Genomic DNA, 23,479 nt, shown 5'->3' with positions numbered 1-23,479 from the left:
GCTGCTGTAAAGAAGAAATGTTCCACAAGAGCACATAGCAGGCTAATCATTTTATAAGAGGAGATATTAAAATACAAACGATATAATTTGTTTCTGCCATTTTAGGGATTAATCGTTTATTTAATTTCAAAAATTCCTAAAGAAATGTTAAACGATTTATTTTGAGTATAGCCTATTTTGCATCAGATAATATTATTTTACTTCATATCAATTAGTTTTACCATTAAAGTGGTATTTTTGTTTACAGTGTCTTTATATGTTTTGAAACTATGTTTGAAACCAGACCCGGACGTAAGCGTTTTATTTTGAAGAGCAAACACTTCAGACCGGAAGTCGGCATGTTTTGAGCGCGTTTTGTTCTCCAGCTTCATGACATTATTTTAGTCTCAGTCGGGGAATGTAGCGAAGCCGTCCTGTGAAGTTTTCATCAACTAATTGTTTAACTACGACTTGCCGAGACATGGAGACGGAGGTCTATATTTCTGTTGTGAGGTAACAGGGACCAGAGAGACTTTAAAGGTGAGTGTCAGTAAGAATTAAATCTAAATCCAGAACTAGCTACATTAAGGTTTTGCTGTTACACAGATCTGAACTTCCTCCTCTAAGCTAACAATGTTTAGCTTTGTTAGCTTATAAAATTCTCCTCATAAAACTGCATAAAGCGTCTTATCGCATTAGATACATGTTATAGATGTTATGGCTTCTGTCTAAGTGAAACCCTGTAGATTTTAAATTCAAGTGAGCAAACACCAGGCTCTGCAAGTCAGCAACTCTTTAGGCGATTAAAGTTAGGCACTAGCTTCCTGCTAGCTAGCATGCTAGTTAGCCTGGTGGAAAGTGTAAACACATATTGGTCCCTCTTGTTACGAGCCTCTGTGGACACATATGGTGCTGTTTTCATATTCCTGAGCTGTTGTATTATGTTGCCACTACTTTTAAAACAGACATTTGTGATAAAAATGTGAAGAAGTGGGTTGGTTGGAGACATTTTTGAATATGTAAAATGTAGTCCTCCTTTCGGTTAACTGTTTGCATTCACGTCTCATGGCTTTAAAGATTGAAGATTGAAGATTTGTATTTGTCAAATGCTCATACAGATGTGCAGATTGGATTGTGTGGTGTGTGTGCATCATGTAATCATAGTTCTGTTTTGTTTAGTTCTGTTTATGTTTTTAACAAAGATGAGCTCACTTTCGTTTTTGGATGAAATAGCAGATGTTGCCAATTTTTGAATCGCTACAGCAAGCCAAGACACTGGAATAGTTGCTTTGGACTGAGTGTTGTTTCAGGCTGGTGTAGTCAGGTTTGTTTCGTTTTCTGAGACTGGACAGTAAAGCTTCACCACAGTAGTATTTTTATTTGTTTTAAAAATAAAAATATACATTGCAAACAGCAATCAAAGCAGACTTTCTGTAGGGGCTCGATTATTTTTTCCTTAAGCAGTACATGTTAGAAAAGGGTGTAGGATGAAGTTAAATAACTTAGTCCTACCCCTTTTATCTTTTTAGCTTAATAAATTAATCCAAGACTAAGCTTTCAAAAATAAAGTCGAATAATACAGATAACAAAGTACCAAAAGCAACAGATATCATGTATTACACACATTCATTGGTAGAGGGTACAGACCTTACAACTGAGTGATTCAATTTTATATTTGTTAAATGTTTTCATTTCATCACTGCAGCTGTTCCATAAATGAACACCCTTAGTTGTAATACAGTGTAGTTTCATGTCGGTCCTTACTGCTGTTTTTTTTAACATAAATATTCCTCTGAGATTGTATTTACTGTCCCTCTGCTGAAAAAACTTTTGGATAATCATTTATTTAATCTATTATTGATGCCAGTAATTTATCCGACATTCTTCATTCAGTTGTATTATAATTCTCAACCTTATTTTATTCCTTTTATTATTCGTACTTAACGTTTTCACATGAATTGGCGTAATTGTAACTCATTGTCGATCTAACTGTGATTATGACTTGCCCTTTTACCAAACAGGTTATGGTTCAGTCAGTGAGTGGAAAAGCTTTTTTCAATGTTTATTGTATCGTCACTTTACAGCTCAGTCAATAGTGGTTTCCTGAATAGATAGCACGTCACTTGTTGGGTGCAGTGTTTCCTTGTGTACTGTGTGACTTTTACAACATGCATGCTAAATTATTCTGTGCCATCCTCACTGCAGCCTTCTGCTTGTGAGTAACAATATTGATTTGCTGTGTCCTAACGACCTGTTAGTGTTTCACTTCAATCCACACCCAGATTTGCTGATTGCAAAATAAGTGACAGTGTTTATACTCAACCTTTTGAAGTGACCTTACCTCAAACTTGCTATGACTAACTTAACTTAACTGACTTAAGGGACCTGTCAGTGGTATTTCTCACCACTAATCCAAGTGATGTGTTTTATATGTTAATAACAGACATTGCACTTTCAAACAATCAAGTGTTATTTGCCTTATACCCAAAATTGTTTTCATGAGAGCAAACCTGTATTCTGTTTTTTTTTCTCATCACATATTTACATACAGGGCTTGCACCACACCTTTAATTTGTAAGGAAAAAAGAGGCCAACGATTATCCAGTCAGAACTGGTTTAAGTATTGATGACCTACATTTACCAGCGACTTGTGTGTTTAAAACTGCTATGGGATAGATAAGGGGACGAAAAAGTAATCCTATGTTTGAAAATCATGTCGTCTTTCCTGTTCCGGAAATGAAAACGCCAACTCTCTGTATATGTAAGGAGATGACGTTATTTTTGAAGTTCTTTGCATTTGCAGCGGTTTTTTGAGCTGCATTTGTACAATCCAGTGATAAGTCACAGTCACACAACAGCCGGTTGACCTCGGAGCAGTGGATTCAAGCAAACGTTTGCATTTTGCAACGCTGTCTCTTATCTACATGCATGGACTTATCTTTACTTTTCTTTTAGCTTGATCAAGCATGCAAACGTTTGTGCACATGTGACAAACAACAGAGACGTCTACAACAGAATGTTTGCCTGAAAGAAAGGGTTGACAATTTACGTTCCAGTTAGCCATTGCTTATTTTGTCGCAAGTTAACAACAAGAATAAGGTACCATCACAGCCTGTGGCTATTTGACGGTTTAAAAAAGATCTAAATCACTGTGACTCCAAATCATTGACCATTATTTGAAAGATGACAGAATACAATCTTGTCAATATCAATTATGTCATCACTGATTTAAACCTTGGAATAATCAACCTTGATCTGGTTGTAATGTAGTCTTGTTATGTGTTGCTTTTATGTGATATACTGTTTCTAAAGTTGTATTGTCAGTCATTTTATTTATTCAGTTGTTTGTATTTCAGTGTTTGTTGTTGTGTTTGTTTTGTAGATCATCCTGCCCAGGCACTATGGATGTAAATTAGCTTTAAAACTAACTCCGGCCCCACAGTTGTGTTGTGCAAAAATGTAATTGTAGAATTTTCCACGACGTCCCCTGGTAAAATATTCCAATACATTTAACTAATGAAGATTGTTATGTAAGAATCAAAGGTACGCTATTAGACATGGATGTATACCAGATAGTTCTGCAAAGTAAGATTGGGTTTTAGATGGAAACTCTATTATTTAGCAGTTCATATGAAAAGCTGGGCTTCAAAAAGCAGCGCTTAGCTTGTTCAACATCAGGTTTCTTTATTACTAGGTCAAAAAGGCTTTCCTTATATTCTCAATTTTCTTTGACAGTTCAACATTGAAGTATATAAAACAGTAAATATTTTGTTTTGTATGGACAGTGAATCAGAGGCCTGCTGGTAAACTGTGAGTAGCTGCCTGTCGCTGACGTCCTTCATGGTAACACAGACTTGAGCAGAGCTGTCTCCCCCCATCACATCACCCATCTGCTTCCTCCCCCCTGCTGTTTGGCTGTTTGGGGTGAAAAGGCTGACAGACCATTAGGAGACTTGTCATGTTTTGCAGTGATTGCTCGATGAATAATGTTGTTGTTGGTTGAAAGATCAGATTCTGTCTGTGTGACTAAATATCTACAGTATGTTCTGGATATTTCACGTCACTGTAAAAAACAACAACATATGAGTCAGGCAATGCATTTTCCACAAGTTCATGCAGGAGCTCAGATTAGTTGGTTTGCAGCAAGTCGGTATTATTTATTGTCTTCTTTCAAGGCAAAACAAAGAACTAGATCACCAATTGGGGGGGAGCTTTGGTACTGCGGTTAAAATTTAAACCAATCTATCTAGTATAGTATCTAACGTTACTGTTAGTAAGGAATTAGTGCCTGCTCCATTGTGTTGTTGGTGAAATGATAACTATTCATCAGACTGGATAGGTTTTGCCATTTGCAAACCAGAGAGTATACATGATGACATCAATTGAGCTTCCCACCCTGAGGATGACGTCTGAGGAACACGATAGCAGTGATAATACAAATTTCATTGTATTAAGGGAGTAAAGAAGAAGGATGCCAGCAAGTTAACAATTTAGATTTCAAACATTGAAGAGAGTGAGCTTTGTGAAGTGAATGCAAGTGTCACTTTTATTTGACCCCCAAGGACACACACAATTTGTTTTGGTTAGTCAGTGTAAATGTTTGTTTAACTCCACAGGACTCTTTTCAAAGGGTCTTAAAATCAGTCCTTGATGGGGAGACCCCCATAGCTGCACGTGGCCTTTACTGTAGCTCACTGTGTGGTCTGTGTGATCATTTCTATGTTGTGGCCACAGTCAAATTAAACATAGCTGTTAGAAATCCAGAAAGCCTTGCCTTACATAGCTTTGCAAAAGTGACAAACTAGGCCTGGACTATATGAATTAAAGATGTAATAAAGGACCAAAAAATAAGTGCACAAGTGCATATAAGCTGTAAATCTGTTTCTATGGCCATCTGCTGTTCTACAAGTTTTATGCAATACCTGTTTGCAACACTTCCTTCCTGAAATCAAGAAACTGCTTTTGGTAGCTTATGGCTAGCTTTAGCTGCATCTGACTACATCAAAATGTTGTGAAAGCATTCCTGTTATACCCAGGCCTCCATCCAGTAGTTGCAATGTACACATGCTGAGTGACTACAAGTGTTGGTTTTTACTCATTGTGATAAATACAGACTTTAGCAATGTGTTTTTGGAAAGGGTCATATTGTGATCACGATAAAATTACAATTTATTGCGCAGCCCTACAACACACTTCTTCTTCAACGTACATCAGAGATGTGTGAGAATTGCTGATTTTTTAAAAGTCATTATTGGGACCAGTCAAAGCCTGACATGGCTCTTCTTCATTTTGGTCCTCTTCATAACCCAATGGGCTGCATAGACTTTGCTCCGTGAAGCATGCAAATGGGATCTCCCCTACTGTGGCCACTTGTATGGTGATGAATGCATAAATAGTAAAAAAAAAAACAACTCATGTTTAACTTGTCTTGGAAAAAGGAAATATTTGTATGGTCTTGAGTCTTGTTCTACCCAATCATTGAACTTTCACTTGAGTTTAAACAAAGTCATTACCTAACCACACGGTACAGATACAGTTCAAAGGGCCCCCAGCCTTGTTAGCTCTATATTGGACTGTTAAGTTAATAGTGCCTAAACAGCCTTAGAGACATTCACTCCATTACATGCTGTCCACATGAACTGAACGTCTGATATCATTCTTTGACTAGCAGGTAATAGGCTAAATGGAGATTGATAAAGCTACAGAGTAAGCTAACAGACCGTTGTTGGCCTACTCTTAATGAATGATAGACAGTCTAAAAATAAACATTTTTTGAAGTTAACATCTTGTTCTGTAAGAAGCAGCGACTGTTTCACTCAAGATGAAATATTTCCTCTTAATGTGGAAGGTAAACCGTTTATGTAAATAAAGAAAGCAGCTTCTCTTTAGAGCTTGTAATCCAGTCTCTGAGCTGTGCCTCCGTCTCAAGCCGTAGTAGCTGAATGCATTGTCATGATCAGGAAGTCTGTCCTCTGGCTGGAATGTCTCCGGAAATTAGGGTACGTGTTGAACACTTTTCAGAAGAACACTTTGAAACATTCATTTCCAGTGTTGGGAAGCGGATTATTGCTCGTGGGATTTCTTTGAAGGAAGGCATAGGTTACAAAGAACTCAGGAAGCTCACACCCTCTATAGGCCTACCCAGATCTGGACTTGAGCTTTGACAAACACAACATCGATGCCTTCTAAACACATTACTGATTACCCAAAATCAAACTGTGTTCAAATATACGCTAAGAATTAAAGATGGGAGTTTGGTTTGTTTGTTCTGTCAGTCGGGCACCGTAAAATAAAATGAGTAACAGAGAGAACTCCCATGATTCCTCCAGCTTCAACGTCATCTTTTGTTATTGTGTTGATTGAGAGCCCCCTGGTGGTGGAATCTACATACTTTACCTTTAACTACACTACCATTTAATACTTTTTAAGGGTTGTTATCAGGATTCAGTGAATATACTTCTACATCTTTTAAAAAACATTACATCCAGCACTGTGTTAAAGAAGTTACATTTTTGGTACTTTTATTTGAATTATATTTTCCATATATCATTCTCTTTTAATTTCTCAGTTTTTCTTGGACTGATGAATCAATTCCAGTTTTGAATATAGACTCACTCTGGATGATTTCCTATCTCACCCTTACTTTTTAAAAACCACTTGAAGGTTTAAGGAGATGATGCATTTTCAAATCAGACAAAAGTCATGTCTTATCTATGGATTAGTTCCAGCAAAAAGAGGAGCATTTTTCAGTGGGGGCCTGTTCAGTGTGTTTCCTGCTTTTATTTGTGCTGCTGAAACTTGTTTACTTTGGAAAAAGAAGAAGCACAGTGGAGCAATGTTAATATGAAAATTCAGGACGGATGTTCCTTGGGAGATTGCCATGTTTTCTTTAAAGCCTATTAAAAGTCCTAAAAATCTAAAAATGCTTTAATGCAGCAGGTTTTGATGAGCCAGTGTGTCCTCACAGACCTGTAATATAAATGTTCCACAGCAGTTTGGTTATGCACCTAATCTCACCCATCTTTGTGAAATTACAGGCTGTGGAAAACCCTGTTTTTTTGTTTATTGCAGTTCAAGAGCCAACATGTTATTGCTTCGTGGTTTGAAGGGCCTTACTTGTTAAAACCATTACCACTACAGCCCCGAGTGACACATTCTGTTACTATATTTTTCCCCTCCATCTTGACACATAAACTACCATGTGTCTCCCAAAAAAACTCTGTAACATTTCACTGACCTGTCTCACTAATGGATTAAAATCACATACCAGTGGTAATCTCAACATAGAATCAGATAATGCAAACCCAGTGAATGGCTTTAAGAGTCGAGGGACGGTTGAAACCATTTATTCTGCCGCAGAAAGCTTCCTGCCCCCGGGTTGTCTTGGGAACTGGGACACCATCCCAGTGTGTGAGAGCTGAGAGTTGCATATGATTGCCCTCGAGCTACAGAACTTGGATACATAGATGTATAGACACACACACACACACACACACACACACACACACACACACACACACACACACACACACACACACACACATACACATATGACTGCAGTCACCGGAAAGTCCCACTCACTCCGAGTACAGTGCCGTGGCAGGCTTTTTTTTCAATTTAATGACGCCCGGGGAGTGTAATTTCACATTCACTTGCGGGTAGCCTGAAATTGCTCCTCTCTCTTGTTAAAGTTTCCTCTTGCTCATGCGACTTTGCTAGTTGACCTCATACATCATCAAGCTTTGTTATGATGTGGAATTATAGTGTAAGGACATCACTTTAACCAGCAGCAGCAGAAAAGCCTCACAATGGAAGTTGCCTTCATGGTCACTGGCCTAATTTAGGATTGAGGATACTCGGGGATGATGACTCTGGAAACATCCTGTTGAAAGTTTCCAGTTGTTACTATTAAAAGACCCGTCCACTTTATTACATTGACTTTTTAACCTAGCAAGTATAAAGCTGCTTTTTCATGCCTTTACAGATTACAGTGTCGTTCCGTGTCTACAAATTCAGCACAGTTTGACTTTGGCCTTGTTTAGACGGCCTGTCCAAATCCAGGTTTTTTTGTGTATCCAGATTAAGTTTGGAAGACAAACCATATGAAAAGCATCTTCTATCTGAGCTGTAGTAGGAAATGGATTATGATGCTTTCTCCAGATGCATCAGACCAGCTGCTTGTACTGTAGTTAACTCCCAAAGCAAAACAAAACTGAAACATCTCATCAAATCCAGTGTGACATCAGAGCAACTAAGCAGTAACCTTGCTGCTCCTCACTGAATGAGGTTGATGTGACGGAGGAGGCACACACTGTAACGTGATAGTTTAACAGTTTGGAGGGCGGGGTCATACGTCTCTTTATCACACTTAGTGCATTGAGAGAGACGTAACCTGAGTATGCTGTTGTAGTATTAGCATCAGCTGTAGTAGTCTTTTGACGGCCGGCCACACAAACCTGATCTGATCATCGGACCGTAATGATCTGATTTGAGAAACAAATCTGATTTTGAGTCAGTTGCGATCGTTGCCTTGACAATCCTAAAGGAAGTAACACCATCAAACTGAAGTGGTGTGTATGGCCTCGTCACCTCACTACCCACTGGTGTTCTCTGCTTTGCTTGCATGCATAGGCAGCTTTGGGTTTTAATTGTCACTCTTAAACTTTCAGGACCTGCAATTAAAACTCATTATTCTTTACAACTTTGCCACAGTGTGATTGGCTTGATGAGATGCAATTATGGTTTAGATTTTTTTTTTAATCTAGTTTATTTTTAGTTCACAGTTCAGCACAGGTTAACTTTACATTAAAGTTAGTTATAGATCTGAGTCAGCGAAATCTGAATGATAACTCTCATAAAGCTTGTTGTTGTTTAAGAATAAAGAGTGGATCTTACTTTTGTGTGTTGTTTCCAAATCCAAACAGATTTATTATTGATATCACAGCGTGGCAATACTCTGAATGTTACCTTATAAGTAAAAGCACTGAATGCTTACACTTCCTGTATTTGATGGATCTTTTTATTGAGAGAAGATTAAGGTGCGTGGAATAGAAGTAAATGAAACCAGTCGAGGGAAAGAACTGAAAAATATTGTGGTTTGCCAGTCAGCGTTTGTCAGTTTATAAAAAGGGGGGGGGGTTATAGGTCCCTCTTGTGATTTTTTTATTCTGCTTAGTTTCCACCTTACATTCCAGCTGTTTAATAAAAAACAAGCAGATATTTTGAACTGTTCACGTATTCATAGTTGAGTTGTTGTATTTTGGTACCCCAGCTTTGATGTAAATGGCAAATGTCTAGGGGTTCATTTTAAACGAAATATTTAGGAGTTGTTGACTTATGATCAAATCACCCTCACTGCATTTCAGTGCCACGTTGTTAATGCAGATGTATGCAACTTGGCCGATGAGGAGGAAGAAGAAACGGCCTCTGAGCTTGTACGGCCTCGAAAACAATGAAGGAATCTGTCTCCTGACTCTGCTGCTTAAAAGACTTCTTGACATATCTCATTTAAATGCTGAAGTAGCCGTAGTAAAAGTTAACTGCTGCCTGTATGTCATGGTGAAGGGAGGACAAACCGCAGCCAGTCAGAGTGAGGTTTCTAGGTTACGAGAGTGAACATTTGCACTTTTTGCAGGATTGCTGTCCCAGTTGAGATTTACAGTGGGCTTGTTAATTAGTCACCGTTTGGCTCCCACTGGAATTTTCCTGAAATTAGTCCCTAATGACAAACACTCACACAAACACAAGCTTGGCACGTATACAAAAAAGTATAGGGAGAACATTCTTTGCTTTCGTTTGACAATTTTGGATGCTCTCTGATTTTTGAATGTTGAATTTGCAGTCTTACTTTGAAGGCAATGTGTCATTATCTCTATAATAATATGTTCCTTTGTAATTGTAGAGTTTTAAGACCCTGATAATCCCGATCTTTTGATAGTCAAGGGCGACATTCCTCTGGTTTAAACGTAGCAAGAGTTTACCTTAAGATGGATACGATCTCTTAACCAGAGTGTGTTTGTTGGAAAAGCACTAACTTTGTGTTGTAATAAAAAGTATTACAATATCAGTGCTGCGACTGTTTTCATGTTTCATATATTGACGGATGAGTTGGATAAATACAATGTCATAACACATCACATGATTATAAAGTCGTATTAAAACCTGATGCAGCTCTTACAGCTGAGATTTTAAAGATTTTTGATGGATTTTGGTTTGATTTAAGAAAAAAACAAAACAGGACAAGCCACTCTGAACTCTGTGCCAGGAGATGTTTGAATCGCTTATATTTCCAGCTTGGACCAGTTAAAGCTCATTTATATTTGCTGCATTTCTCATACTTATTGTAACATGATGCTGGATGTTACTGTTACAAAGATGGATTCAGCAGCCAATGTTGAACTTTGGGGTTGTACTCCTCAATGAAATGCAAATAGTTGGATATCATCCCTCATTTTATTCTGCTTTTTTTTCTTTTAGTTTTTCTCTAAAGGAACCAGTCCAATCCAGAGAGGAATGTTCACAACATGTAAATACATTAGCTGGTTAGAGATCCATCAGCACCATGGAGGCTTGCACAGCACCACACCCACAAACTGTGATGGTTCATTTCTGCCTCAGATATTCTTCCCTTCACAGTCTTTTGTGTTGATGAATGTCAGCAGGACAGAATCAGAAGAATAACTAGCTTTCCTTCATTTTATGCATTTTGAGGCAAGGTGTGGCTGCTCTAGAGACACACTGACACAGCTGTGGCAACATCTGAGATCTGCGATGGGAAAACACTGGATTCTGTCTTGTTTTGCCTTCGGATGATTAACACACACTCTAGGGAAAGCCTGCAGTCATTGTAGATGAGCAGCTTCACATGCACAAACACACAGATATGCCTCAAAAATCAAAGGGATTGTCTTTCCTTAAAGCAAAAACCAGAGAAAGGCCTCATTTAAGGCGGTCTTATCTTAGAATTTAACAGAGTTTTAGTGTTTTGAATTCAGCTGATGTTTTTTAACTGATTCTGAGAAACTCCATTGCATGTGCTTCTGTCTTCTCTGAAGATCATTTCACGTTAAAGCATTCAGCTTCGCATCTGATTTTCTGTATTTTATTCTCTCTCTTTTTCAGGTTGGTGTCCCACTTCTGAACATCTGCATCTCATCACTGTGATTCAAACGGGGTACAGACAACACAACGACTTCCAGACCTCCTGTAGCTGCACCAAATCACTATGTCCTAGCTAACACTAGTCCGACCCCCTCCCCTGACCATCCTGTCCCTTTAACCCTAGTTCCCGTCCTCCATCTTCATCCCTTTCTTGGTTGTCTCTCCTGATGCGCTGATTTCTGGTTGTAGCACCAGCGGCGCCCCATCCAGTGCAATGAGCAGCCTGCACCAGCAGCATTATGGCAGCACAGGCTCAGAGCGAGACCTTCACTCTGCTGCCTCCTCTGTCAGCCTCCCGTCTGTCAAGAAGACCCCGAAGAAGCACCGCCTGTCCTTACACTCGCTTTTTGGCCGCCGCTGGCGTCATGATCGCGATCCCAAGCGCAAGTCCAGGCCTCTGCAGGCCGTAGCTGGAGTGGACGGCATTGTCAGCACTGAAATCATCCAGCCAGAGGCTCTCCAGGATAAAACCTCAGCGCACTCTTCACTTGCCGCAGCATCGACTTCATCTGTGTCGGGTTCTTCATCAGAGCTGATGGAGTGCCCCCTGTGCCTCCTGCACCACGCACGGGACCGCTTCCCTGACATCATGACCTGTCACCACCGCTCCTGTGCAGACTGTCTGCGGCAGTATCTTCGCATCGAAATCTCAGAGTCCCGCGTCAACATCTGCTGCCCCGAGTGCTCGGAGCGCTTCAATCCCCACGACATCTGCATGATCCTGGGGGACCGAGCCCTCATGGAGAAGTACGAGGAGTTCATGCTCAGGAGGTGGCTGGTGGCTGAGCCTGACTGCCGCTGGTGTCCGGCCCCAGACTGCGGGTATGTACAAGAGCTGAAGGATTCACTTATGTGATACAGTGCATACAACTTACTTTTAACATGAAATATGACTTGGTGGCTAAAGGAAGGTTAACACTTTTCAATTCAACCAGTAGTTTCAATTATGTGAAATTGTAATCAAAATCGACTTACATTTTATGATTCAGAATCTCTATTTCGGTCCCCTGAGATGCACAGATGTTTTGTTCATCTGATACAAAAAAATACCCGTGTCCAAAAATAACCTGGAAAGCCGCCACACTGAGGAAACTTGTAATAATCAGGCCTTTTGAAGATGCTTACCTCAGCTTCCACATTGATGGCTGAGTTATAAATAACTTGCAGCAGTAATAGACCTGTTTGTTCTGTCCACCTAATGAGTCAGCAAAAAGAATAGATTTAAGCATCCAACAATGATGATTCCCATCGTTAAGAGACTGTACCTGTCATTTGCTTACCATAGTCATACACTTAAAAGCAGCATGTTGAACAGTATGGATCATATTAAAACTAAATGTCAAAGAACACATTTTTTACCCTAAAATATACCTGAATGTGTAAATGTTGAAGAAGCAGAGCAGAGTGGGTTTTTCTGGCACAACTTCACCAACTACCATGAAGAGTAAGGCTTGAAGAGGTCAAAAAGCTCCAGCAACACTTGTAGTATGAAGATCAACTTTATTAAACACAAACAGACACATGCCGAAACACGTCGGTCTGATTTGGTAATAAAGTTGATCTTCATTTTCTTTGCAGGTTTATTTATTATCATGGATGAAATGCAACTACAAAGTTTGATTATTGCAGTTAATTAATAGTGATAGTCACTTTGACTCACAATCATGAACATAATATTTTGCAGTTTTAAGCTGTGAAGCAAAAAAAAGTTGAGAATGCTAAACCAAAGATATGTAAGCACACAATACACATATGATATGTAGCATATATCATAAAAAGGGAACAGAGGACATATTTCGTGCAAAAATTACCAAAGAGGGTAATGAAACAAACTTCCAGCTATTGAACACCACATCAAGACTGATGTATAGTTAAGAAAATATAAAAACAGAAGAAAGCAGAAATGGTCTTGAAGACTGAGACTCTTAATAATTTCAGGCTTTTTCCAAGAAACCCTCCACAACTCTGTTATGTTTGTTTCCCTGCAGTGGCCCTAATAGGCTGCTGTATAATTTTGAGTATTGAGCAATGAAAATGATTAACTTTAAGCTTCATGAGGTTGTGCAAAACCTCAGTCTATTCCCTTAAAAAAAATACAGAAAGTGACAGAAACTGCTGATTGTCAGAGGGAGAAAGTATTTCTCGGGTTTCCCTCTTTCACAAGGAGTTGATGAGTGTAGGTGAGGGTCAGGTCGGGGTCTTGTAGGTTTGGAGCAGGTAGGGATTCAACAGTTTGCTCACAGGGGCCCGAGCTGAGACCAGGTCACTCTGCCTCACCTGTTGTTCAATGCACCTTAAGGCCATGACTACTGACATGTAGACAGACTCAGACAAAGACAAACACACAGCGCAATCGCAATAGTTCATCTGCATTTGCCTCGCTCTGAAAGAAACGATTTCTGCAGATCCTGGAATAATTTATTTGTTATATAGAAAACTCGTACTTTAAAGTGTTTAACTGTGTTAAAGAGTTTTGAAGCTCTTACTAGCCCACATTCCCTGCATTCATTTGCCATTGTTAGCTAAGTATTGAAAGATTGCCGGGGTTCAGTAATGACTTCACTCTCTTTTGGCTTTGTTGCATCAACACTGCTGACCCTGTCTTTCAGAATAATGGCTCTTTCATAAGCGTGTTTCAGCTCTTCTTGCTCTCATCATCTAATCAGCAAAGCTCTGGCTTCTCTGCTATACGCTGACATTCTTTCAAGTTATATAACTACCGGTATGTTCATACTAGCTATTTAACCTTTTTGTGGGGGGTTTTCCAAACCTCAATTGATAAAAAGATTGACCACTTCACATCAGTTTAAAAACAAGTCTAAATATGAACAGGATTATAGTTCTTACTCTGATACATTATGGTTATAAGTGTTTGTGTGTGATCTATGTAGTAAAGCAAAAATCAAACCAAAAGATCGATTTGACATTCACTTTATGACTTTAACACCATTTGTCATCAGCTTGCCTCACTGAGGTGTTAGAGGAGTCTGTCTGGATCCTGTCTAGACTGAATGTTGTGTAGGTATACGGTGCCCACACACTGCTACTTCCTTTACTGCAAAGTGTTTCAGCTTCTTGGGAAACATTGACTAGAGTATCATAAAATGATGCCATGAGATGAATTCCAGGAGGCGAATCTGTTCTTGTTTTCGTCATGTGACACCATAGCACATCAAATCACCATAAAATGTTGTGAACATTTCACAGTATCTGTGAACATAGTCCAATCTTCCTCTTGTTTTTATTATCTCTCTTATCTTTTTAATCACTTCTGACCTGAATTCAAACAATGTGAGGATAAAACCAAGTGATGTTCATGAGGCGAGATGGTACATGATATTTTGTTCATGAAAACATCAAGACAATATTTTAACACTTATTTAAAAGAAAACTTTGACAAAATATTTGACTGGAAAAATGTTATATTTGATTCAAAGTCACAAAATGCGAAACAATGCAGGTTCATTTTAAAGATCAAAAAACGTTATAACAGTCTCCAATTCCAGATAAGACAATACAAAAAACATAAATGACAAAGCACAGTATGAAAAACACACAACATGAATGCAATGCATGGTATAAAAATCACTCAAATGTACTGAAATGTAGTTATCAATTTCCCCCAATTTTCTTCACTTTATACTCATTGATACGATTCCTTTAATAAAAATACAAGCAGTTAGATAAACCTGAACTCTCTTTTTATTTATAATGTGTTTTTAAAACCTGAGGATCATAGACTGTAGTTTAAAAAGCTGCATCATTTTAATAACTGTATCAATAACCCTCATCAGGGAGATCAACTCTACAAACACAAAATCTATCTGTGAACAGTTTTGTTGATCTTTCTTTCTCCTGTGAGGTTTTGAACATGTAACACACACCCTCTGTGTGTGTGTGTGTGTGTGCGTGTGCGTGTGCGTGTGCGTGTGTGACTCTGACAAAAACAAATGGAGGTGTTTGTTAGGAACTATATCTTCAGTTTCTGGAACGAACACAGGGCTCTGTGACGGATTCTGTTTTGCTAAGTCTACAGCTGCAGTGTATCTTTTCTCAAAACTGTTGTCACTGTTGCTTCTCTGGTATCAGCTGATCTTAGCATGCCTATTGGATATATTTGTCTAATTCTTACCAAGAGACCAAGTTTACAGCTGCGTATATCATTGAGCAGCCATGGCAGTGGTGGGTACATCAGCTGATCATGTTGCTGCTTACTTAACTTTGATACATTTCAGGGAATGTGTGCAGCATGTTGTTAATTACAGAGTCACATGCATAAATCAAGTCATGATGGTGTTTACCTACAGCATTAGTTTGAGGGGTTTCATGCAAGTTACAGACTTTTTTTTGTGTGTGCATGATGTACACTGAAGCTTTATTCTTCTGCACACAGTGATTTCCAGTGTACATCTGTTCCACATTGTCCTCTTTATACGTCAGTCTCAGTGTTTGTTTTTCCTTATCCTCTGTTTCTAGTGTTCCCATGATAACCGTGCTATGAGATGCGCTTTGGCTACAACAATCCCAAGGTTAAACTGAGGTTCTCATAAATACACTTACTTTATTAATAGGCTGTGTGCTCGGCTCTCCTTTCCACAGTATTTAAAGTGATCCTTCAATAAAATGACTATTACTGTCTCAGCTTACAAACACCAGAAGGATTTGAGTTTGATTTAGAGCCAGCAATCCAAAATGTATTTTAATTATTATTTTCACAGCTAATAAATATATTAGATTGATGCAGTTATTGTGTTGGGTCATAAAGGAGTGCAATACTTGAGGGATGTTTTAGTGCCAGTTCGTTGGTTTGTATTAGATCTGCATGTTTAAAGCCCAGGAGCTGTTGGACTTTGCTTTGGTCATGACATGTAGTTTTCATTAGCTCCTAAACAGACCATTGTAATGATTGATGAGGGATACTATGGTGACATGCTGTCATGCAGAACTGATTGTGCCAGTCTGGCCTTTAAAAAAAAACAGAGCCCATAGTGGTGACTGTTGTGGAAAGCCAGCTAATTTCCTGTGATTATGTAGGAAGCACTGCTCATGTTGTCGAACTCCGGAAGATGTAAAACGCTGCAGTAAAGAGGAGGCTTTTAACTGAAACTCACCAGATGTAGCTCATGATTTTACACTCCTCCTCACCTCCACACTTGTCATTTTAGCCCCGCTGACCTCTGGTGTTGTGCTGAAGTACTACATCCCTCCTGTCTTACCAGCTAACCTTGACCACCATGTTTTTTCTTTCTCTTCTTCTTCTCCTTCTCAGTTACGCAGTCATTGCGTTTGGCTGTGCCAGCTGCCCAAAGATCACCTGTGGACGTGAGGGCTGTGGGACAGAGTTCTGCTACCACTGCAAACAGCTGTGGCACCCAAACCAGACATGCGACACAGCGCGCCAACAAAGGGCCCAAACTTTCCGGCTGAGGAGTTTCAGGTCTTCCTCCCTCAGCTACAGCCAAGAGAGTGGAGCCGCAGGTATCAAACTAATGACTACCTGCATGCCAATCACCTTTCCTTGTAGCCTCATACCCACACACACAGAGGCATTCTTAACATACAATCTGCGCTATTTATAGTCACCAAAAATACCTGTTTGTAAAAATGCTTCTCTTGTTTCCCTCGACAAGGCGATGACATCAAGCCGTGCCCACGATGTGCTGCCTATATTATCAAGATGAATGATGGGAGCTGTAATCACATGACGTGTGCAGTCTGCGGCTGTGAGTTCTGCTGGCTGTGCATGAAGGAAATCTCTGACCTGCACTATTTAAGGTGAGACAAATGTCCTGTTCAGAAAAATCTCATCTGCCCTCTTCAGGAAATAAAACAGTTGTTCAATCCTTTTAAAGACTTTCTAGCACTGGAATTTTCTCCCTACAGCATGTTTAATGAATCCAATATCCAATTATTCTAGAATATATTGATTATTGATTTGGTTTATTATTATTTTTTGCATATTTTTATTGATTCTCAATCTGGAAAAGTCCGAAAATTTAGCCTCAAAATTTTATTTAAATAGAGTAATGCGATTTATTTTTTAATTTAGCTCTTTTTTTTTTCTTCTGCTACAGTTATTCTCTTTGTATTTATGATTCAGCCCCAGTTTTTAAGTCATGGTAGCCAGCCACTCACATCCCCTCACCTCTCTCCCTTTAACCCTCACAGTCCATCAGGCTGCACCTTCTGGGGGAAGAAGCCCTGGAGCAGAAAGAAGAAGATCCTCTGGCAGCTCGGCACGCTGGTGGGAGCACCTGTGGGCATCGCGCTCATAGCCGGCATCGCCATCCCTGCAATGATCATCGGAATCCCCGTCTATGTGGGCAGAAAGGTGAGAGCTAACACAAGACAAGTGACGAATAAATGAATGTGATCCAAATGTAACAGTTCACTCGGCTCGATAGAGAGCTCATATTGGGAGAGTTTTAGTTTCAGAGAAGTTCTAAATGATGATTTCCTCCTCAGATCCATAATCGCTACGAGGGCAAGGACATCTCTAAACACAAGAGGAATTTGGTGATCGCTGGTGGTGTGACGCTGTCTGTGATCGTGTCGCCGGTGGTGGCAGCAGTCACTGTTGGTAAGAAAAGAGTGGTTTTCATTCCTCCACTATCCGTTTCTTTTCAACATTTACATATTTTCAAAAGCTTGTCCTCTGTGTGTCATTATTTTACACTGAGAACCTTGGTCAAGAATCATCTGGGTTTCTGAACAATTGCATTCCATTTTTGTTTTAGAAGGCCCATTTAGAAAGGAATACACTCTATTTTTGCTATTTAATCCCAAAATCTCACTGTGTACATCTCACCACCTCTTTTACATTTTGTCGCGTAGGTATCGGCGTTCCCATCATGCTGGCTTACGTCTACGGAGTTGTCCCGATCTCTCTGTGCCGGAGCGGTGGCTGCGGGGTGTCTGCCGTCAACGGCAAAGGCGTGCGTATCGAGTTTGATGACGAAAACGACAACATAGGCAGCGGGGCGGCCGCAACAGGTGAGAATATCTCTTCCTGGCCGAAAGATCATATGTAATATTCCTAATCACTGAACGTCTACAGTGACGATTAAATACAAAGACATTTTACATTAAGCCTCCTTTAAAGAAGGTCAACAAACTATAAAAGACATTTTTCAAAGACAGTAGTATCATCGTCTCCTTGAAACCTTTACTGTAAGTATTTTCAGTCATTCGCTGTTTTGCTTTCTTCCCAACTTTTTGTCCCAACTCCCTTTTTAAGCCTTAATCCCAAGTAGGTTATTTGACTCAGGACGAGCCAAGCTTTCAAATATACTTCAAACATTTCCTCTCCTGTTATACAGTCACTGTTGACTCTGTTGTGTGTCAATATAATGGCACAATCTCCCTGAGGTCATCAACAGCACGTGATTATTTGGTAAATACCAGCGGCTGGGTTGTGGTGCCCCGTGTGTTCTGGCATATTTTTAGCTTCTGTTAGGCTGACAAAAGTACACCTTTTGTCTTTCACTGCCTTTCTGTGTATTTATAGATTATAAATAGCCCATAAAGAGCCTAAACAGCTGATGGGAGCTAGGTGTTTGTGGTGTGTGATGGTGTTAAACGGCTGGCCCGATGTCAGCGATGTGACCGGTCACTGTCAGTTTGTCTCTGTCAAACTGAAGCCCTTTGAGGTCGAGCTGGTTTTTTCTTCCCCAAGAGGCGTTCAGGGTGACAGGAAAGAATGGGTTGGGTTTCTCATTGCGTCTGTCAACAAAGCCAATTATAATTATGAGTCTAAATGACAGCCTGGACTTTGTCCTTTCCAGGAACACGAGGTGTGATATTTGATGTTTAGTCACACCCAACATGTCATCGTCCTGTTGTTACAGGATGAATTTAAAGCCTGCATAGCAGTGGCTCATTGAATCAGCAAAAGTTTATTTAGCTGACTAAATAAACTTTTGTTACTTTTGTTTTCTGTTATCTGATGGCTCGTTTGTCTTTATTTTCTCAAGCCAAATGACACTTTTACTTCAACAAAATAAGTGCCAGACTAGGGCTGCTCAACTAGGCAAAAATCTGAATCATGATGATTTTGATTGATATTGAGATCATGATAAATCACAATACCTGTACAACTGCATCACATGCATTAATCAAACTTAAACATTCTGAACACGTTGAAAAACAAAACTTTCCTGTTTCCTCCTCAGACACCACCTCAGTGGCTGAGACGCGTCTCAACAACCCCAGCCTCGGAGACGGAGCGAGTGTAGGCGGCCTGACGGGCCTTAGTGTCAGCGGGAGCCACATGGAGCGCTGCGGCATGAGCTCCACCCAGCGGGACAACATGAGCGACAACGCTAGCACCACGGCACTCGCTGGGACCAGCATCACAGGCAGCCTCTCAGGAAGCTGCTACAACAGGTAATAGACCGGGATGTTGTCCCAGTTGTTAAGAAATGTTCACGGAGAGAGCCTGAATGGCTTCATTTAGTTATTTTATACTTTGTAAAGCAAACATGCAGACACTTTTATTGTTTTAGTTCTCATGTCTCGTCTTTTGTTCCCTCCAGGATGGAAGTTCAGGCTGATGTCCAGAAGGAGCGCTGCAGTCTGAGTGGAGAGTCTGCCACTGTCAGTCTTGGGACAATCAGTGACAACGCGAGCACAAAAGCCATGGCGGGATCCATCCTCAATGCCTACATGCCTCTGGAAAGGTCAGCAGCCAGAGTTGACTCATTCTGCTGACTCCATCTGAACATTTCTGACCTTGTTTTTAACTCAGAGGTTTTACAAGACTCCTTATGGTCAGATAGTTTGAATCAATCAATCAATTTTTATTTGTATAGCGGTTACAAAGAGCAGGTAAAAGACCTTACTCATTGTTATGTTACAAAGAGCAGGTAAAAGACCTTACTCATTGTTATGTTACAAAAGCAGGTAAAAGACCTTACTCATTGTTATGTTACAAAGATCCGGCCTATCCATCATGAGCACTTTAGCAAAGCAGCAAAAGTTACAGTGGTAATAATAATAATCAAAGTCCTTGTTTTGTTTTTTAATCATAAACTAGTTTGCTCGGAGCTTTTGGCTCAAAGGAGTGGTTACTCCTCTATTTCTTTGGTCACTTTGGTTACTTTATGCTTGCTAAATATTCAAGTGTATTTACAAAATGGTTGCCAAGTATAGCAGTAATAAAAGTGTGTTTATATTTTGCAGAGATAACAGTCTGGATGTTCAGGCAGACGTGGAGTCCAAACAGGAGAAGGTGAGGCACTGCAGCGCCAGCAGCAGCCTGGATGAAGCCAGCTGTAGCAGCAGCATTGCCGGCCTCAAAGGTGCTAGCGGCGGAGCGTGTTCATGCCCGACATCAAGCTGCTCTGCGCAGCACGACCACCACTGCTGCCCCTTCTCCCTACCCTCCACTTCAGGGGGCAAGAGGAGCAAAGGAAAGCTCTGGAAAAGAGGCAGCAGTAGCAGCAGCAGCAAAGGAGAAACAAAAATCAACGAGATGAGGGGGGATTTGGACGCGCAGCTCCTGGAGCAGCGCAGCACCAACTCGTCCGAGTTTGATTCTCCATCTCTGAGCGGCAGCCTGCCCTCTGTGGCAGACTCGCACTGCAGCCACTTCTCATCAGAGCTCAGCTGCTCGGAACCCGAAACCTCAAGACCAGCTCACCCACCCTGCTCCACCACAATAGACCCCCAATCTCATCATCCCAACAACACCGCCGCCGCCTTCAATGATGTCAACATCACACCCATGCCCGAGGTGGAGCACGACCGCCTGGAGCATCATCCACCTCAGAGCAGCCGCACAGCCTTCACACACCGCCTGCTGTCCACATCTCCTCCCGCTTCACCGAAAGAGGGGGGCAGTGGGACGTTTTTGTACATCAGTGAGGAGAGCAGAGGCACCATGGCAGACACAGATCCGGAGAAAGACAAGAAAATAAAAGAGACGACCAAAAACACTACAGCACATTCTGTAAGCCCGACGAGGAAGCGCTGTATACAAACAGACATCTAAAGGAGCCCTCTTTGGGTGTTTGGGCGGTGTTACTACTGCTAAATAAGTTAGCCTTATAACCTAGTTTCACTCTTTGAAGCATCTTTGGAAGCTAAAGGCTACAGATAGAGGTCTACTTATTTTTGTATCTGCTGTGGAGGCAGAAATGTTATGTGAATGTCAGTCTACACAGTAACAGAGAAGGTCCAGGTCCAAGTTGGAGAGACATTTTTGAGTAAAGTTAAAAGGAGCACATGAAAGTTAAAGCAAGGTGTGAAGCAGAAGTTCTATTCTGTTGTTGAAGTGTCGAGTGGAGAAGCAAAGTTTATAGTAGGTAGAGTTGGATGTATGTGGACAGGTGTAGGTATGTTATCAGGTTGGTGAGACACAAAGCCCATCCAGCTGTTATGAAGATCTGCAAAGTCCGATTGCTTTTCTTAATCAAAGCTCAAATTGACAAACGCAGAACTGATCAAGCTGGATAGGAGCAGGTCAAATGTCTGATTTTACTTTTCAAAGTAAAAGTTGAGCTGCTACCTTCAAGCCTGAACCTTTTTTTTTCTTCCCTTTTTGACATCTACAAGAATCAGCTTTTCTTTGGGGGCTTTTGCATGATTCAGGGATGGATTTGTCATCACTGTGGTCCACCGCTGTGCCACCAGTTCACTCTGCTACTTCTTAAAAATGGCAAGAGAAACACCACACAGCTAAAGGATTGTGGTACCTGACAGGGACCAGTCAATACAGTAGCAAATTTTATATTTCCTTAATCCTCTATAAGCAAAATATATTATTGTTGTTTTTGTTAAAAATGTGACTCTTGTTTTTGTGCTTTTGTCTTTTTTGCTTATTTTTATTTTCCATTTTGGGAAAGTTGGTTTTAATGTTAAAGCCCTGTGTTGGGTCCACAATTTTAGTGTTAAAGGGTGTGAACTGTGTTTGCGACCCAAACTTACCTACCCTCCTTACTTTTTATATATGTATTGAAAATTTAAGAAAGCTGACAACTGGCCTATGTTAACACATTTTCTCCACCGTTTTGGTGGATCAATTAGGTTAGGTTTATTAAAGTAATTACAGGGAATTCCATAATCCGACATCTCTGAGAGAATCTCAACCTTTACCATTATAACTGTAGCAATTTGTACAACTTCTCAAAACCAGTCCATTCAAACTGGAAAGCTAACTAAACAATATATTGGCAATGAGGAAGATGACACTGATGTCAGCTCTGATATAATTAAAGGTGCAATGAGAAACTGCTCCTGTGTATTTGAGCACCTCCGTCTGTCAGTGAGAGAATATTCAGTAGTGAATGTATGATGATAACGGGCTTCTGATGTTGATACTCCCTTAGTAAGAATCAAAAGCAAAGTTTGAATTCCTAATTTAGCTCTGTTGGTGTATTATAACTACAATGTGTTGAGTTTTTTTTTTCTTCCTTGAATCCCTTCAATGGATTCATGCAAATACTGATTTTATATTTGTTGGACCCAAAGTGCCTTTTGGGGGATAAAACATTTTATTCATTTGTTTTTCTTTTTTACATGTCATCGTTATGTATTTCTTCAAAAGATTAACATAAAAAAAATCACTATACAAGGAATTATATTTGCCTCATTAAATGCATAAATCCTCGTGCTAAATACTCACCTCCTCCTGAGTGCTAACGCTAGCTCTCTCATTAGCTCGTTTAGCCTACCAAAGACTGCTTTCAGGCTACTACAGTTAAAACTAGAACACATTAGTCAAATTCAATCTAATATACCGGGAACGTTTAGCCCATAAGGTCCAAAACTGTCTCCTACACATTAGAAGAAAAAAACAAATAGCAGCTCACTTCTGGATTGAACCTGTTTGTAGAGCAGAGCTTTAATTCCAAGACCAAAAAGTTTGTTTGGGTTTTAGTTACTTTTAGAAATATTCCTTTGAACATTTAAAAAAAGGCGCTGAAGCATACATTGGGTTGTTCATCAGCTCCTGTTAGCAATAAAACCCTGTTCTTATCCAAAGTGATCATTCAGAGTTGTTTAAAGCCTCAGACATGTTCAGCAGAGCCGTTGTTATAAAGATTTGGTCATCAGAGCAGTCGTGCTCCTCAATTTCTCACTTGTTTTTGTTCCCTCTGTTAAACACCTGTGAGTTTTTATGTTTTAATTTGAAGACTTGTGCCAGGTCTATTTTCTAACTTGGTCAAAAGAAGCTTTTACTCCTTGAGAAAAAGGATATATTCCCTAATTATTTGCTTTATAATGTGCATGTAAATGCATATCTTTAAACAATAAAACTCTCAATCAAACTTGGCGACTGTTCATGTGTTCATTCTCCCTTTCTTTGATGATTCAGATATAAAAGAAGATGCAGAGACAA

The 23,479-nt window shown here is 40.0% G+C and overlaps 1 protein-coding gene across 1 annotated transcript; it reads left to right on the top strand.

The window, feature by feature from the left end:
* The first annotated feature begins 364 nt into the window (after window positions 1–364).
* On the top strand, window positions 365–23,412 carry LOC132991372 (E3 ubiquitin-protein ligase RNF19A-like). The gene is made up of 10 exons (XM_061060136.1): window positions 365–519; window positions 11,101–11,961; window positions 16,409–16,617; window positions 16,770–16,914; window positions 17,308–17,470; window positions 17,605–17,719; window positions 17,974–18,132; window positions 19,311–19,524; window positions 19,674–19,817; window positions 20,320–23,412. The coding sequence occupies exons 2-10, from the start codon at window positions 11,354–11,356 to the stop codon at window positions 21,128–21,130; spliced, it is 2,568 nt and encodes an 855-aa protein (XP_060916119.1). The 5' UTR covers window positions 365–519; window positions 11,101–11,353; the 3' UTR covers window positions 21,131–23,412.
* Window positions 23,413–23,479: the final 67 nt, after the last annotated feature.

The sequence above is a fragment of the Labrus mixtus genome, chromosome 16 (genome assembly GCF_963584025.1).
Source record: "Labrus mixtus chromosome 16, fLabMix1.1, whole genome shotgun sequence".
Taxonomy (NCBI): Eukaryota; Metazoa; Chordata; class Actinopteri; order Labriformes; family Labridae; genus Labrus; species Labrus mixtus.
The sequence above is the reverse complement of the archived record's forward strand: the minus strand, read 5'-3'. Positions and strand labels throughout refer to the sequence as shown.

Excerpts from the sequence above, each read along its gene's own strand:
- LOC132991372 (XM_061060136.1), top strand. The coding sequence starts at position 11,354 with ATGAGCAGCCTGCACCAGCAGCATTATGGCAGCACAGGCTCAGAGCGA. Across the intron at positions 17,720-17,973 it reads GGTGGCAGCAGTCACTGTTG|GTATCGGCGTTCCCATCATG; the intron begins GTAAGAAAAGAG and ends TTTGTCGCGTAG. Across the intron at positions 18,133-19,310 it reads CAGCGGGGCGGCCGCAACAG|ACACCACCTCAGTGGCTGAG; the intron begins GTGAGAATATCT and ends TTTCCTCCTCAG.